Genomic DNA, 13440 nt, shown 5'->3' on the forward strand with positions numbered 1-13440 from the left:
TGAATACAGTGATCAGTGCTAATAAAAAGCACTGACACTGTACTAATGACACTGGGGAGGAAGGGGATTAACATCTGGGGCGATCAAAGGGATAACTGTGTGCTGTATGAGTTTTACTAGGGAGACATGCTGCTGCGTATTTCTCTGATGTGCAGCAGAATGTTATTGCTGGCAGAAGAGGCACCTGTGTTGTTTACACACAGGTCTCTCCCCCTTCACTGTTTCTTGGTGATTGCCGGCAAGGAATCTCCGGCCTAGACCCAGTGAGTGATCGACATCTGTAGTAGCCGCCAATGGCAATGCAAGTTGGGCAGCCTGCGTGCCCCCTACCTGGAAATGCAAATCACACACACATATATATATATATACATATACATACATACATACAGGGGTGGACTGACAACTCATGGGGCCCCCGGGCAATAGGGGATCATGGGGCCCCTGTGTCCTCACCCACACTCAAACCACTCCCTATCAAAAGTACCAGGGGCATCTCATGGGGCCCCCTACGGACCCCAGGCCCTCGGGCAGTGCCCGAGTACCCAAATGGTCAGTCCGCCCCTGCATACATACATGTACATACACACACACATATATATATATATACACATATACATACATATATACAGTGGGGCAAAAAAGTATTTAGTCAGCCACCAATTGTGCAAGTTCTTCCACTTATAAAGATGAGAGAGGCCTGTAATTGGCATCATAGGTAGACCTCAACTATGAGTAACAAAATGAGAAAATCACAATGGCTGATTTGGAAAGAATTTATTTGCAAATTATGGTGGAAAATAAGTATTTGGTCACCTACAAACAAGCAAGATTTCTGGCTCTCACAGACCTGTACCTTCTTCTTTAAGAGGCTCCTCTGTCCTGCACTCATTACCTGTATCAATGGCACCTGTTTGAACTTGTTATCAGTATAAAAGACACCTGTCCACAACCTCAAACAGTCACACTCCAAACTGCACTATGGTGAAGACCAAAGAGCTGTCAAAGGACAACAGAAACAAAATTGTAGACCTGCACCAGGCTGGGAAGACTGAATCTGCAATAGGCAAGCAGCTTGGTGTGAACAAATCAACTGTGGGAGCAATAATTAGAAAATGGAAGACATACAAGACCACTGATAATCTCCCTCGATCTGGGGCTCCACGCAAGATCTCACCCCGTGGGGTCAAAATGATCACAAGAACGGTGAGCAAAAATCCCAGGACCACACGGGGGGGGACCTAGTGAATGACCTGCAGAGAGCTGGGACCAACGTAACAAAGGCTACCATCAGTAACACACTACGCCGCCAGGGACTCAGATCCTGCAGTGCCAGACGTGTCCCCCTGCTTAAGCCAGTACATGTCCGGGCCCGTCTGAAGTTTGCTAGACAGCATTTGGATGATCCAGAAGAGGATTGGGAGAATGTCATATGGTCAGATGAAACCAAAATAGAATTGTTTGGTAGAAACACAACTCGTCGTGTTTGGAGGAGAGAGAATGCTGAGTTGCATCCAAAGAACACCATACCTACTGTGAAGCATGGGGGTGGCAACATCATGCTTTGGGGCTGTTTCTCCACAAAGGGACCAGGACGACTGATCCATGTACAGGACAGAATGAATTGGGCCATGTATCGTGAGATTTTGAGTGCAAACCTCCTTCCATCAGCAAGGGCATTGAAGATGAAACGTGGTTGGGTCTTCCAACATGACAATGATCCCAAACATACTGCCCGGGCAACGAAGGAGTGGCTTCGTAAGAAGCATTTCAAGGTCCTGGAGTGCCCTAGCCAGTCTCCAGATCTCAACCCCATAGAAACCTTTGGAGGGAGTTGAAAGTCCGTGTTGCCCAGCAACAGCCCCAAAACATCACTGCTCTAGAGGAGATCTGCATGGAGGAATGGGCCAACATACCAGCAACAGTGTGTGCCAACCTTGTGAAGACTTACAGGAAACGTCTGACCTCTGTCATTGCCAACAAAGGATATATAACAAAGTATTGAGATGAACTTTTCATATTGACCAAATACTTATTTTCCACCATAATTTGCAAATAAATTCTTTCCAAATCAGCCAATGTGATTGTCTGGATTTTTTTTTCTCATTTGTCTCTCATAGTTGAGGTCTTTTTAAGTGGGAGAACTTGCACAATTGGTGGCTGACTAAATACTTTTTTGCCCCACTGTATATGATTTTGCGCAGCCCTCCCGCCCTGTAGCAGTATTTCTGCTATATGGAGACAGGGAAGCAGTTCAGCTGTGTTTTTCTGCACGCCACTGCACATGAATGATGTGAACAAGGTGCTTAAAGTCTAAACCCAACAACAATAACGTAATATATAGCAGCTCAGTTGTGGTGGCTGCATTAGTTGTTTTTTTAATATATATTTTTCCTTTATTTTCCCCTGGTGATCCTTCCAGTAAAGCATTTCCTGTCCTGGCGTCACAACACTTACTCACTGTACTGTATATGTGAAGGAGAAGTGTTGTCACCCTAGGACAGGAAATGACCTCAACATTATTGCCCCTCCCTCCTAGATTGTAAGCTCCAAGGATCAGGCCCTCAAATCCCTCTTGTATTGAACTGTATTGTTGCTGTATTGTCTCCCGTTATATTGTAAAGCACTGAGCAAACTGTTGGCGCCATATAAATCCTGTATAATAATAATATTCCTACTATGTGGATTGGGAATGGAAGAGGTTTCCTCCAATATTACCACCTTATGACAGGACAACATTAATTCCTGGACCTCTTAATCCCATTCTGGAAATATTTTATTAGCTATTCCCTTGTAGAGATGAATAGATCTATAGATTGATATAACCATATGATCCCATATAAACCAAGAAGAACACCATATTGAGATCAATGGAACTGCAAGGCTATCTTGTAACCCTTTCACTGATAAAATGGAGCCATCTATCAAATGCATTGGACACAACCTGATATCTGTGAAATGGGACACTCAGTACAGTGCCTAAATGTAAGCAATCTTAGTAGTTGGTAAAAAAAAAGAAAGAGAGAAACATTGTATTGTGCATCATATGTGATTCTTTTGTTTGATGGGACTAGTACATTTGGAAATGTACTTTTTTTATACCCGTGTTTTCATTTTATATCTCTTGGTGCCTTCCTAGAAAACAGGCCCTGATCTGGGGAAGTGCTGGGGTGGGCTGTGCCACCTTACATTTTAGTTGTGCCCCCCCCCCCCAATCTCTAAGAGTCCATCCACTGATGCATGAGGCAGTCTGATAGGGACATCTAATATAAGGGACACTCTGATGGGGACAGTTGCTGTAAGGGGCCACTCTAATGTGGATATTTGATGTAAGGAGGTACTCTGATGCAAGGGGGCACCCTGATGGAGACACCTGAAGAGAGGGGGCTCTCTGAAGGGGATACCTGATGAAAAGAGGGACTCTGATGAGGATTTCAGATGCAAGGGGCACCCTGATGGGGATAACTGATGTACAGGGGCATTCTGATAGTGACAGTTGATGTAAGGAGCACTCTGATGGGGACAGTTGATGTAAGGGGGCCTCTAACAGGGACCGTTGCTTTAAGAGGGGCTCTGATGGGGAAAGTTGATGTAAGGAACATTCTGATGGTGCATTTGATGTAAGGGGACACTCTGATGTGGATAGTTGATGTAAAGAGGTATTTTGATTAAGGGGGCACCGAATGGGGACACCTGAGGAAAGGGGAAGCTCTGAAGAGGACATCTGATATAAGAGGAGACTCTGACGGGGACACTTGATATAAGGAGGAAGGTTCTGTTTAATCATCCTATACAGCTCAATACATACTAGTGTTCTCTGTTCACTTCTGGGCCATGTCTGTCTGCATTTATTTCCGGGTTATGACTCATGGTACAAAAGTGCACTGAGTGAACGGGGAATACTGGTTCCCTGCATCACTGTTGCATTATGCCCCCAGACTTTTTAAAAATGCACCCCTAAATCAGATAGGCTAGATCCGACTCTGCTAGAAAGTCCTTGGTTCTTACCTTGTAGTCAGGGGCGGACTGACCATTTGGAAACTCGGGCACTGCCCGAGGACCCGGGGTCAGTAGGGGGCCCCATGAGATGCCCCTGGTACATTTTTCATAGGCTTTTTTGAGTTTGGGCAAGGACACAGGGGCCCCATGAGTTGTCAGTCCACCCCTGCTTGTAGTTATTTGTTGGTTTGGCGTGATGGCACTCTTGGTCCTTTGCCTAGGGTTAACCTGCCTCCCTCTCCATTGAACCTAGAACAGGAGGTGTATTAGGACTACAGAATCACCCACCCCTGCATGCACAGTACCAACCAGGGAATTTTCAGCAGGAGGTTGGCAGGGTATATTGAACCAGAGTTCGAGATGGTTATGCCATATTCCCTGCATGGAATTCCATGTTACCGGTAGACTTCTAGTTTGAATGGATTGTTCCTTTCAGCTGATTGGAAATAATAATTGCCACAGTGTTTTACTGAAGAATAGAATTTATTTTCTTTAGTATTATCTAGTTACAACATTTAATCCGGTGAGCCAATCTGTGAAATGACAATAGAGTGGGACAATGAATTGAGGGGGGCTGCAAAAAAAATATTGACGCAGCATAAGAGACATAAAAAATGATACCTTCATACAGCTAACATATGTATGGATTTACCTATTAAATGTGTTTAAAAATAAGCCACATAATTACCAAGAACATGTACTTATTTTGGCCTCCCAAAATTGCCTGCGCACTTTAAATCAGACTGGCAGTAGTAGTGCAAGCACAATGAGTCCAAATGCTAAGAGAAGAGATACCATTCTTACCTTTCTAGTGGCCCGTGTCTAAAAACGCTGATCCTCCCAGCCGCAGCAAGTTTTGTGCACATGTGTGAATAATGTGCTCCCCCTCCGCACATTGCAGTTCCTCTCCCTAGCTTATACTGTACATAACCAGGGGCGGACTGACAACACATGGGGCCCCCGGGCAATAGGGGATCATGGGGCCCCTGTGTCCTTGCCCAAACTCAAAAAAGCCTATGAAAAAGGTACCAGGGGCATCTCATGGGGCCCCCTACTGACCCCGGGCCCTTGGGCAGTGCACGAGTTTCCAAATGGTCAGTCCTCCCCTGCGCCATAGTTAAGAGGCTTGTAACTAGAGACTGCAAATATAAATATCAAGTGTAGGCGAGCGCTGGAACTACAAAGCAGCTAGCACCAAGGTATAGGTAACAACTCCTTATGGATAAATATATAGCAGTGCCCGAGTTTCCAAATGGTCAGTCCGCCCCTGTACATAACATCACTGCAGGATAAATAATCTGGTGGGAGGAACCATAGAGTGTAGAGTGAGAAAAAAACATTTGCCCCATTCGACTGATTGAATATTTGCAGCGTCGAAGCAGAGGCATTTTAATTAACAGGCTATAAAAAGGTAAGGGAGGATATTGCCTCTTCCTTTAGTAGGTGTGCCTGTGCACAGCTTATCCTGTTCTGACAGTGTTAATACATATTCTAAATTTCCACCAATTTCAACTCTTTTTCATTGCAAAAAGGGTCTTAGAACATCACCAGAAAGTTGTATTCTCTCCCTGTCAGAGCAGACATGTCAGTTAAATGTCAGGCTGCAAAGACCCCACAAAGGGTGATCTGTCCCTTGTCTGAGCTCAGGGCTGATGATGAATAATCAGCTAAGCCTTTAGTTTTCGTTCATTAAACCCTGATGGCAGCCTTGTTATAGGACAATTCTAATCTGTTGTAAGTACTGAGCTCAGGTAGAAGTTAGGACAACCGTACAGCCTGATTTCTCAACTCTGACAGGGAGAGAATACAAGGCAAAAAAGAAAAAAAACAGGCAATCCCTGGAAGGAAAGGCTGTATTATTCTACTCTACCAATGGGTAACTGCTTATCTTTAAAAAAGATTGGGCTATATAACTTTAGGCTCTCCTTCTCTGACAGGGAGAGAATACAAGAAAAAAACAAAACAGGCAATTCCCGAGAGGAAAGGCTGCACTAATATACTATCTCAAGAGTGGAGGTTTGAATTATCACAGATGATGACTGGTATTTGGTTCTCTTTTATAAAGGTTAGGCTATATGACTATTGACGGGCCATAAAGGTAAGAGTATTGCCTATTATTTTAGTAGGTGCGCTCTGTGTACAGCTCATCCTGTTTTGAAGGTGTTAGCACACGTTCATTTTTCACCAATTTCAACCATTTTTCCATCATAAATGGGATCTCAGAACATCAGCAGAAAGTTGTATTCTCTCCCTGTCAGTGCAGACATCTCAGACTGTAAGGACCCCGGAGGGTGATGTCTCTTGCCTGAGCTCAACACTGATAATTATCAATCACCTAAGCCTTAGGTTTTCTTCCAATAAACCCTGATGGCAGCTTTGTTATATTACACTTCGAATGTGTCTGTTATAAGCACTGAGATCAGACAGTATTTAGAAGTCCTTACAGCCTGATATCTCACCTCTGACAGCGAGAGAATACAAGGTAAAAAAGTGAAAACAGGTAATCCCCGAGAGGAAAGGCTGCGCTATTCTACTATCTCAAGAGTGGAGGTTTGGATTATCACTGATTCCAACTGGTAACTGTTTCTCTTTAACAAAGATTGGGATATAGAACTTTAGGTGCTCCTTATGTCAAGATTGAGTGTACGCGAGAGTTACGCCGGCCTTCTGCAGTCATTATACAAAGGTTAAATGTTTGTCAGCTGGGACATTAAATTGAGTTTTGTGTTCCTCAAACAATTCATTCCACTTCTCTGACAGGGAGCGAATACAAATAAAAACAAAAAACAGGCAATTCCTGAGAGGAAAGGCTGCACTAATATACTATCTCAAGAGTGGAGGTTTGAATTATCACAGATGATGACTAGCATTTGGTTCTCTATTGACAGGCCACAAAGGTAAGGGTATTACCTATTCTTTTAGCAGGTGTGCTTGGTGTCCAGCTCAGCTCTTCCTGTTTTGAAGGTGTTAATACACATGCTAATTTTCCATCTATTTCAACCATTTTCCATCACAAATGGGATCTCAGAACATCAAAAGAAAGTTGTATTCTCTCCCTGTCCATGCAGACATCTCAGGCTGTAAGGACCCCACAAAGGCTGATGTCTCTTGCTCAACGCTGATAAGTATCCCCTAAGCCTTAGGTTTTCTTACAACAAACCCTGATGGCAGCTTTGTTATAATACTCTTCAAATGTGTCTGTTATAAGCACTGAGTTCAGAGAGTATTTAGAAAACCTTACAGCCTGGTATCTCATCTCTGACAGGGAAAGAATACAAGGTAAAAAAGAAAAACAGGTAATCCCTGAGAGGAAAGGCTGCACTATTCTATCTCAAAAGTGGAGGCTTGGATTATCACTGATTCCAACTGGTTCTCTTTAACAAAGATTGTGCTATACAGTATAACTTTAGGTGCTCCTTATGTCAAGATTGAGTGTACGTGAGAGTTACGCGGGCCTTCTGCAGTCATTATACAAAGGTTAAATGTTTGTCAGCTGGGACATTAAATTGAGTTTTGAGTTCTTCAAACAATTCACTCAACTTCTCTGAGAGAACTGAGGGAGAGAACACAAATAAAAAGAAAAAACAGGCAATACCCGAAGGACAGTACTAATATACTATCTCAAGACTGGAGGTTTGAATTATCACAGATGATGACTGGTATTTGGTTCTCTTTTGCAAAGGTTAGGCTATATGACTATTGACAGGCTCTGTGTACAGCTCATCCTGTTTTGAAGGTGTTAGTACACATGCTAATTTCCCACCAATTTCAACCATTTTTCCACCAATTTCAACCATTTTTCCATCACAAATGGGATCTCAGAACATCACCAGAAAGTTGTATTCTCTCCCTGTCATTGCAGACATCTCAGGCTGTAAGGACCCCACAAAGGGTGATGTCTCTTACCTGAGCTCAACACTGATAATTATCAATCACCTAAGTCTTAGGTTTTCTTCCAATAAACCCTGATGGTAACTTTGGTATATTACACTTCTTTGTCTGCTATAATTTCGAATAGTATTTAGAAAACCTTACAGCCCGATATCTCAACTCTGTCAGGGAGAGAATACAAGGTAAAAAAGAAAAACCGGTAACCCCTGAGAAGAAATGCTGCACTATTATACTATCACAAGAGTAGAGGTTTGGATTATCACCGAATCCAACTGGTAACTGGTTCTCTTTAACAAAGATTGGGCTATATAACTTTAGGCTCTCCTTGTGTCAATATTGAGTGTACATGGGAGTCACTTGGGCCTCCTGCAGTCATTATATGAAGGTTAGATGTTTGTCAGCTGGGACGTTAAATTGAGTCTTGTGTTCCTCAAACACTTCACTCAGTTTCTCCGTGTAGAGCTTGTGCAGCTTGTCCACCTCTTCATCCGATGGGGTCGCATTTTCTGTCACTTTGATCGGCTTTCCAACTGTAAGAAAGATAAATAGCAGTCATTGATTTTGCAAATGCAAAGAAGAATTTCACATGAGGGAGAGTCCACCAAAAATTGCAGTTTCAGTTTTAAGATGGCCATACGGGTGAAAAGGTTTTCTTGAATGAATACATTTCTAACAGTTAACCACTTCCTGTCCCCGTCCCATCAGGAAGCCCGGTAAGGATGCTACCAGCAGCATCCAGTTCCTGGGACACAGTGAGAAGAACGGATGTTGTTCCTCCCTCTGTGTGACATCAGAAACTGGAAGCGATGAGGATTTAATCACTTCTGGTTTCAGTCTCATGTAAACAAGCTATTACTTGCTTGTGAAAGCATCTGATCAAACCAGTCCTGGTTTGAGCAGATGCTTTGGAGACCAGAGGACTGATCCAGGGTCTCATAGACCCCTGATCCCTCCAGTAAAGAAGACCTGTCATGATCCATGCTATCACAAGGGATGTTGTTCATCCATTGTGATGGCAATAAAGTTGAACAAAAAATTAAAGGTACACTTAATTTTTTTAAAAAAAATCAAGTACATTAAAAAAATGTTAAATGCCCCAGTCCCGCTGTGCCCAAGCGCAAAAGTGGCCGCGTGTGTCGGTCCTGTACACATATGTAAATGGCGATCGCACCACATATGTGAGATATTTCAGAGAACACCAGAAAAAGAGCAATAATTCTAGTGCAATACCTCTTCCGCAATGCTAAACTGGTAACCTGCATAGGATTTTAAAGCAGGGCTTATGGAGATTTTTAGGTACCGTAGTTGGATGCTGTTCCATGGGTGTTTGCAATTTTGAAAGCATGACATGTTTGGTATCGAATTACTGGGCATAACATTGTCTTTTATGTTACCAGTTGGGTAATATACATTTATGTCCATATATATTTGAGCACATGCATAATTTTTATACTTTTGGCTCTGTATGACACCAGAATAAATTAAAACAAAACAATCCAAATGAATTTGGAGTGCAGACTTTCAGCTTCAATTCAAGGGGTTGAACATAAATATCAAGTACAAATTTTAGGAACTGCAACCATTTGTATACACAGTCCCTCCATTTTCAGGGGCTCAAATGTAATTGGACAAATGAATATAATCATAAATAAAATGTTCGTTTTTAATATTTTGTTGAGAATCCTTTACTGGCAATGACTGTCTGAAGTCTGGAATCCATGGACATTACCAAAGACTGGGTTTCCCCCTTTCTAGTTCAAATATTTTATTGTCATTTTAACAAAGGGAAACGACAAAGGTAAAAGATCTTTAGCAAACATAAGGTCATAAACAGCAGTATCCACAGTATTTATGTCTATATACGGAAGGGGAGAGGAGGAAAATGCTGGTAGAACAGTTTGGCATTACAAATGGCAGAAGGTGAGCAAAAACATTATGCGTAATTACAAGCAGAATTTGGAAAGAAGGAGAAACATACTCCCCAATGCTGTATAAGGGGATAGGAACATGTGGACATGAAAGTATGCAGGATGGCATATGGAGAGGGGTCATAGGGGAAAAGAAAAAAAGGGAAACGAGGGGGGGGGGGGGGAGGAGGAGGGGACACAAGTAGGGAAGGTCCGAAGGAAAGTGGGAATGGGAGGGGGGGAGTGAATGGCTACACAAATGGTTACAAGAGATGGAATAATGTGTGGCGCAGGTATAAGATGGTACCAGGGTAGCATAAAGTAAGGAGGTTTATCATGGAGTAAGAAGTGAGTTGTCGAAGTTTGACGGGAGAAAACACTCAACCCATGAGTTCCAAACATTCAAGAATTTAGGGATAGTGTCTAAAATTGTAGCTTCCACTTTAGAGTGAATCATAGCTTGTGTAACTCTATTTTTAACAACTACAATGCTTAGGGAGTGACCTGTTTGGCTGCCGTGGTAACTTGCAGGATAAGTTTGAATTGTGAATTGGTGACCCCGAGGGGCGTAAATTCAGCAGAGCTGTGACTGGGTCTGGCTGAAGCGTTTTTGCGCTAAGTCTGGACAAAATACCAAAGACGTCAGCCCAGAAGGCTTGGGCTATCAGGCAATCCCACCAGATATGGAAATGTGTACCCGGGTCTACACAGCCTCTAAAGCAAGCGGGGGAGTCATTTGGTGTGTACTTTGCAATTCTCGCTGGGACCAAGTACCAGTGGGTTAAGACTTTATAATTGGTTTCTAGAGCTATTATATTTTGTGTGGACGATTTGGTATTATACCATATATTGTCCCACTCAGAGGGGTCCAATTGTCAGCCAAGGTCCGCCTCCCATTAGCGGGTGTATGAAGGAGAAGACATGGTGGCTGAGGTTGTTAGAACGGAGTACAAGCATGAGATGAGGCTTCGTCTATGGGGGCTTTGTGACAAGCCCGCTCAAAGGGAGACATAGTGTTGATCTGGCTAGTGTTGTAGTGTATGGAGCATAAAAGCGTTGCAATTGCAAGTATCTAAATATTTCGGAAGCTGGAAGGCCATGTGTCTCGCGCAGTGAGGTGAAGGATTTAATTTTATTCCTTAGCAGGAAATGGTGGGTCTGTAGGAGTTGGCTGAGGTCCAATGTGTGAACGAGAGTGGCGATGACCATGCTGGGGGAAAGGCCGGATTTCAGAGATATGAGAGCAAAGGGTTATGTAGTGATTGCAGGAGATAACGGGATTTCAGTTTATCCCAGAGTGACAAAGTGAGATGCGATGAGGTTTGTTAGCGATCGACGGTCTACAGGTCTTAACCATAAAAGGTTAGCAGTGGACAGAGGGTCACAATCTATAGATCTGAGGACAGCCCAATGAGGGATTTCGTGGGTCGCATGGTACTTGGGTAACTGTGCTAGGTGTGCCGCCTGATAGTTTTTGGTAACATCGGGGAGACCAAGACCGCTACTAGTTTTGGGACGATACAGGGTTGAGCGAGGTATTCGGGGGCGAACGGAGCCCCAGACGTAGGAAAAAATGCAGCGCTGTAAGACGCGAAGATAATGTGCGGGTACCGAGATTGGAAGAACTCGAAATAGATATAAAATTTTGGGAAGAATTGACATCTTCACGACAGCTATCCTACCCAGCCAAGCAAGTGGTAAAAAAGACCATTTGGTCATAAGGGCTGTGAGATGGGTTAACATAGGTGCGTCGTTTGCAGCATATAGATCTGATAAGTTGGGAGTCAGTTTTATACCGCGGAAAGGAATAGAGTGCTGTGACCAGGAAAACGGGAGGATCAGTTTCAAATGGGCCAGATCTCTAGGGGGAAGGGATATATTAAGTGCTACTGATTTCTGGGGATTAATTAGGAGGCCAGAAAGTGAGCCAAACCGTTCAAGGAGCCGGAGGAGAGGAGGAGAAGATATCAGAGGAGAAGTGAGAGAGTAGAACGTCATCCGCAAAAAGACATAATTTATGAGAGCTGCCAATCTTGAGGCCACGAACATCCGGATTAGCCTTAATTAGAAGGGCCAATGGTTCTATGGCCAAGGCGAAAAGTAGGGGGGATAAAGGGCAGCCTGGTGCCTCAGGAGATTGGAAATTGAGCAGACCTATGTCCTAGGTATTTAATTCTGGCTGAGGGCTCATGGTATAGTGAAAAGATCCAGGATAGGAAGTGAGGGCCAAAGCCCCATCGGCGCAGGATGTAGTGCAAATAGGACCACAAAACTGTGTCAAATGCCTTCCGGATGTCTAGGGACAAGAAACAGGTGGGGATATTGCAGGATCTAGCTAAATGTGCTAAAAGGGTTGCGCGTCTGACGCTATCACCGGCTTGTAGAGTTGGAATGAAGCCCGCTTGATCGTTGTGGATCAGGCATTCTATACATGAGTTGAGGTGCGTGGAAAGAATTTTTGCTAGCAGTTTGATATCTGTATTGAGAAGAGAGATTGGCCTGTAATTGGACCACTGTGTGTGTCGTCAGAATTAGGTTTTAGGATCATAGAAATGTTGGCCTGTAGTGCTTCTGGGTTGAAGGTATGGCCCGATAGTATGCCATTGAAAGCATCAGTAAGGACTGGCGTTAGGAGGTGGGCAAAGTTTTTGTAATAGGTGGCAGAAAAGCCATCTGGTCCTGGGCGGTTACGGGGTTTTAAGTATTTAATAGCAGTTAAGGTTTTAGCTGGGGTAATTGGCTGTTCTAAAGCTGTTAACTGGTGGGCCGATAACTTCGGGAGGGAGAGGGATGCTAAAAGAGTGTCATCCTGGGAGGGGTCAAAGGGTGTAGAGGAAGAGTAGAGTTGTGACAGATGTTTGTGGAAGACTTATAGAATGCGTTCCTAATTGCTAGTGAGGTTGCCAGATGAGGTACGTAGTCGGATAGGTCTGGTGATCTGATCAAGCCTGTGAAACGAGAGAGCTAAAAAGTTACCAGGTTTATTCGCTTTTGTACAGTATTTATGTCGGGATCTGCGGAGTGATAGCTCCACTTGATCCATGAGGAGAAGATCACAGGCCAGTCGAGACCGCTCAAGGGCTTCTCGGTTGGCTGGGGAAGGGGTCGCCTGGAAGGCTTGATGAGATTGGCTATAAGTTTGTTCAAGAAGGTGGCGTTGTTGTCTTTTCTCTTTGTTTAAAAAAGACGCTTTGCTAATGCAGCACCCACGTAGAACTGGTTTATGTGCTTCCCAAAGTAGGAGAGGGGAAATATATGGGCTCTTGTTTAGAGCTAGATAGAGCTAGATAGTCTTTAAGAGCGGCTTCGATATCTGAGCAATGTGTCGGATTTGCTAACAGATTATCGTTGATGATCCAAGAGGCGATTGACAGCGCTATGGTCTGACCAGGGAATGGAGATGATATCAGAGGCTAAAAGCCGGGGGGAGGAGATAGTGGTCATGAAGATGTGGTCTATTCTTGAAAAGGTCTAATGAGTATGAGAGTAGAAAGTGTATTGGCGCTTTGTCGGGTTGAGTTCGCTCCAAGTGTCAATCAGGGAGTAACGTTGTAATATGGCCTGGAAAGTTTGTTTAGAGGTTGATGATGGGGGAAGTTGAGGGGATTTGTCTAAGAAGGGGTATAAGGTACTGTTTGAATCCCCG

The 13440-nt window shown here is 43.7% G+C and overlaps 1 protein-coding gene across 2 annotated transcripts in view; it reads right to left on the reverse strand.

Annotated features, from left to right (window-relative positions):
• MOGAT2 (monoacylglycerol O-acyltransferase 2) overlaps nucleotides 1–13440 on the reverse strand; it is a 173713-nt gene that overhangs the window by 14619 nt on the left and 145654 nt on the right. Inside the window, exon 6 of one of the 2 annotated variants that reach the window (XM_089677988.1) lies at nucleotides 4461–8417. The exons of the other annotated variant lie outside the window; for it this stretch is intronic. Within the exon in view, the coding sequence (XP_089534114.1) occupies nucleotides 8263–8417 (155 nt within the window). The 3' untranslated portion in view covers nucleotides 4461–8262. Of the gene's footprint in view, nucleotides 1–4460; nucleotides 8418–13440 lie in introns of those variants that run through there. 2 annotated transcript variants of the gene reach the window in all.

Source organism: Staurois parvus, unplaced genomic scaffold (assembly GCF_062004578.1).
Source record: "Staurois parvus isolate SC_StPar_1 unplaced genomic scaffold, SC_StPar_1.0 ptg000196l, whole genome shotgun sequence".
NCBI classification, from domain to species: domain Eukaryota; kingdom Metazoa; phylum Chordata; class Amphibia; order Anura; family Ranidae; genus Staurois; species Staurois parvus.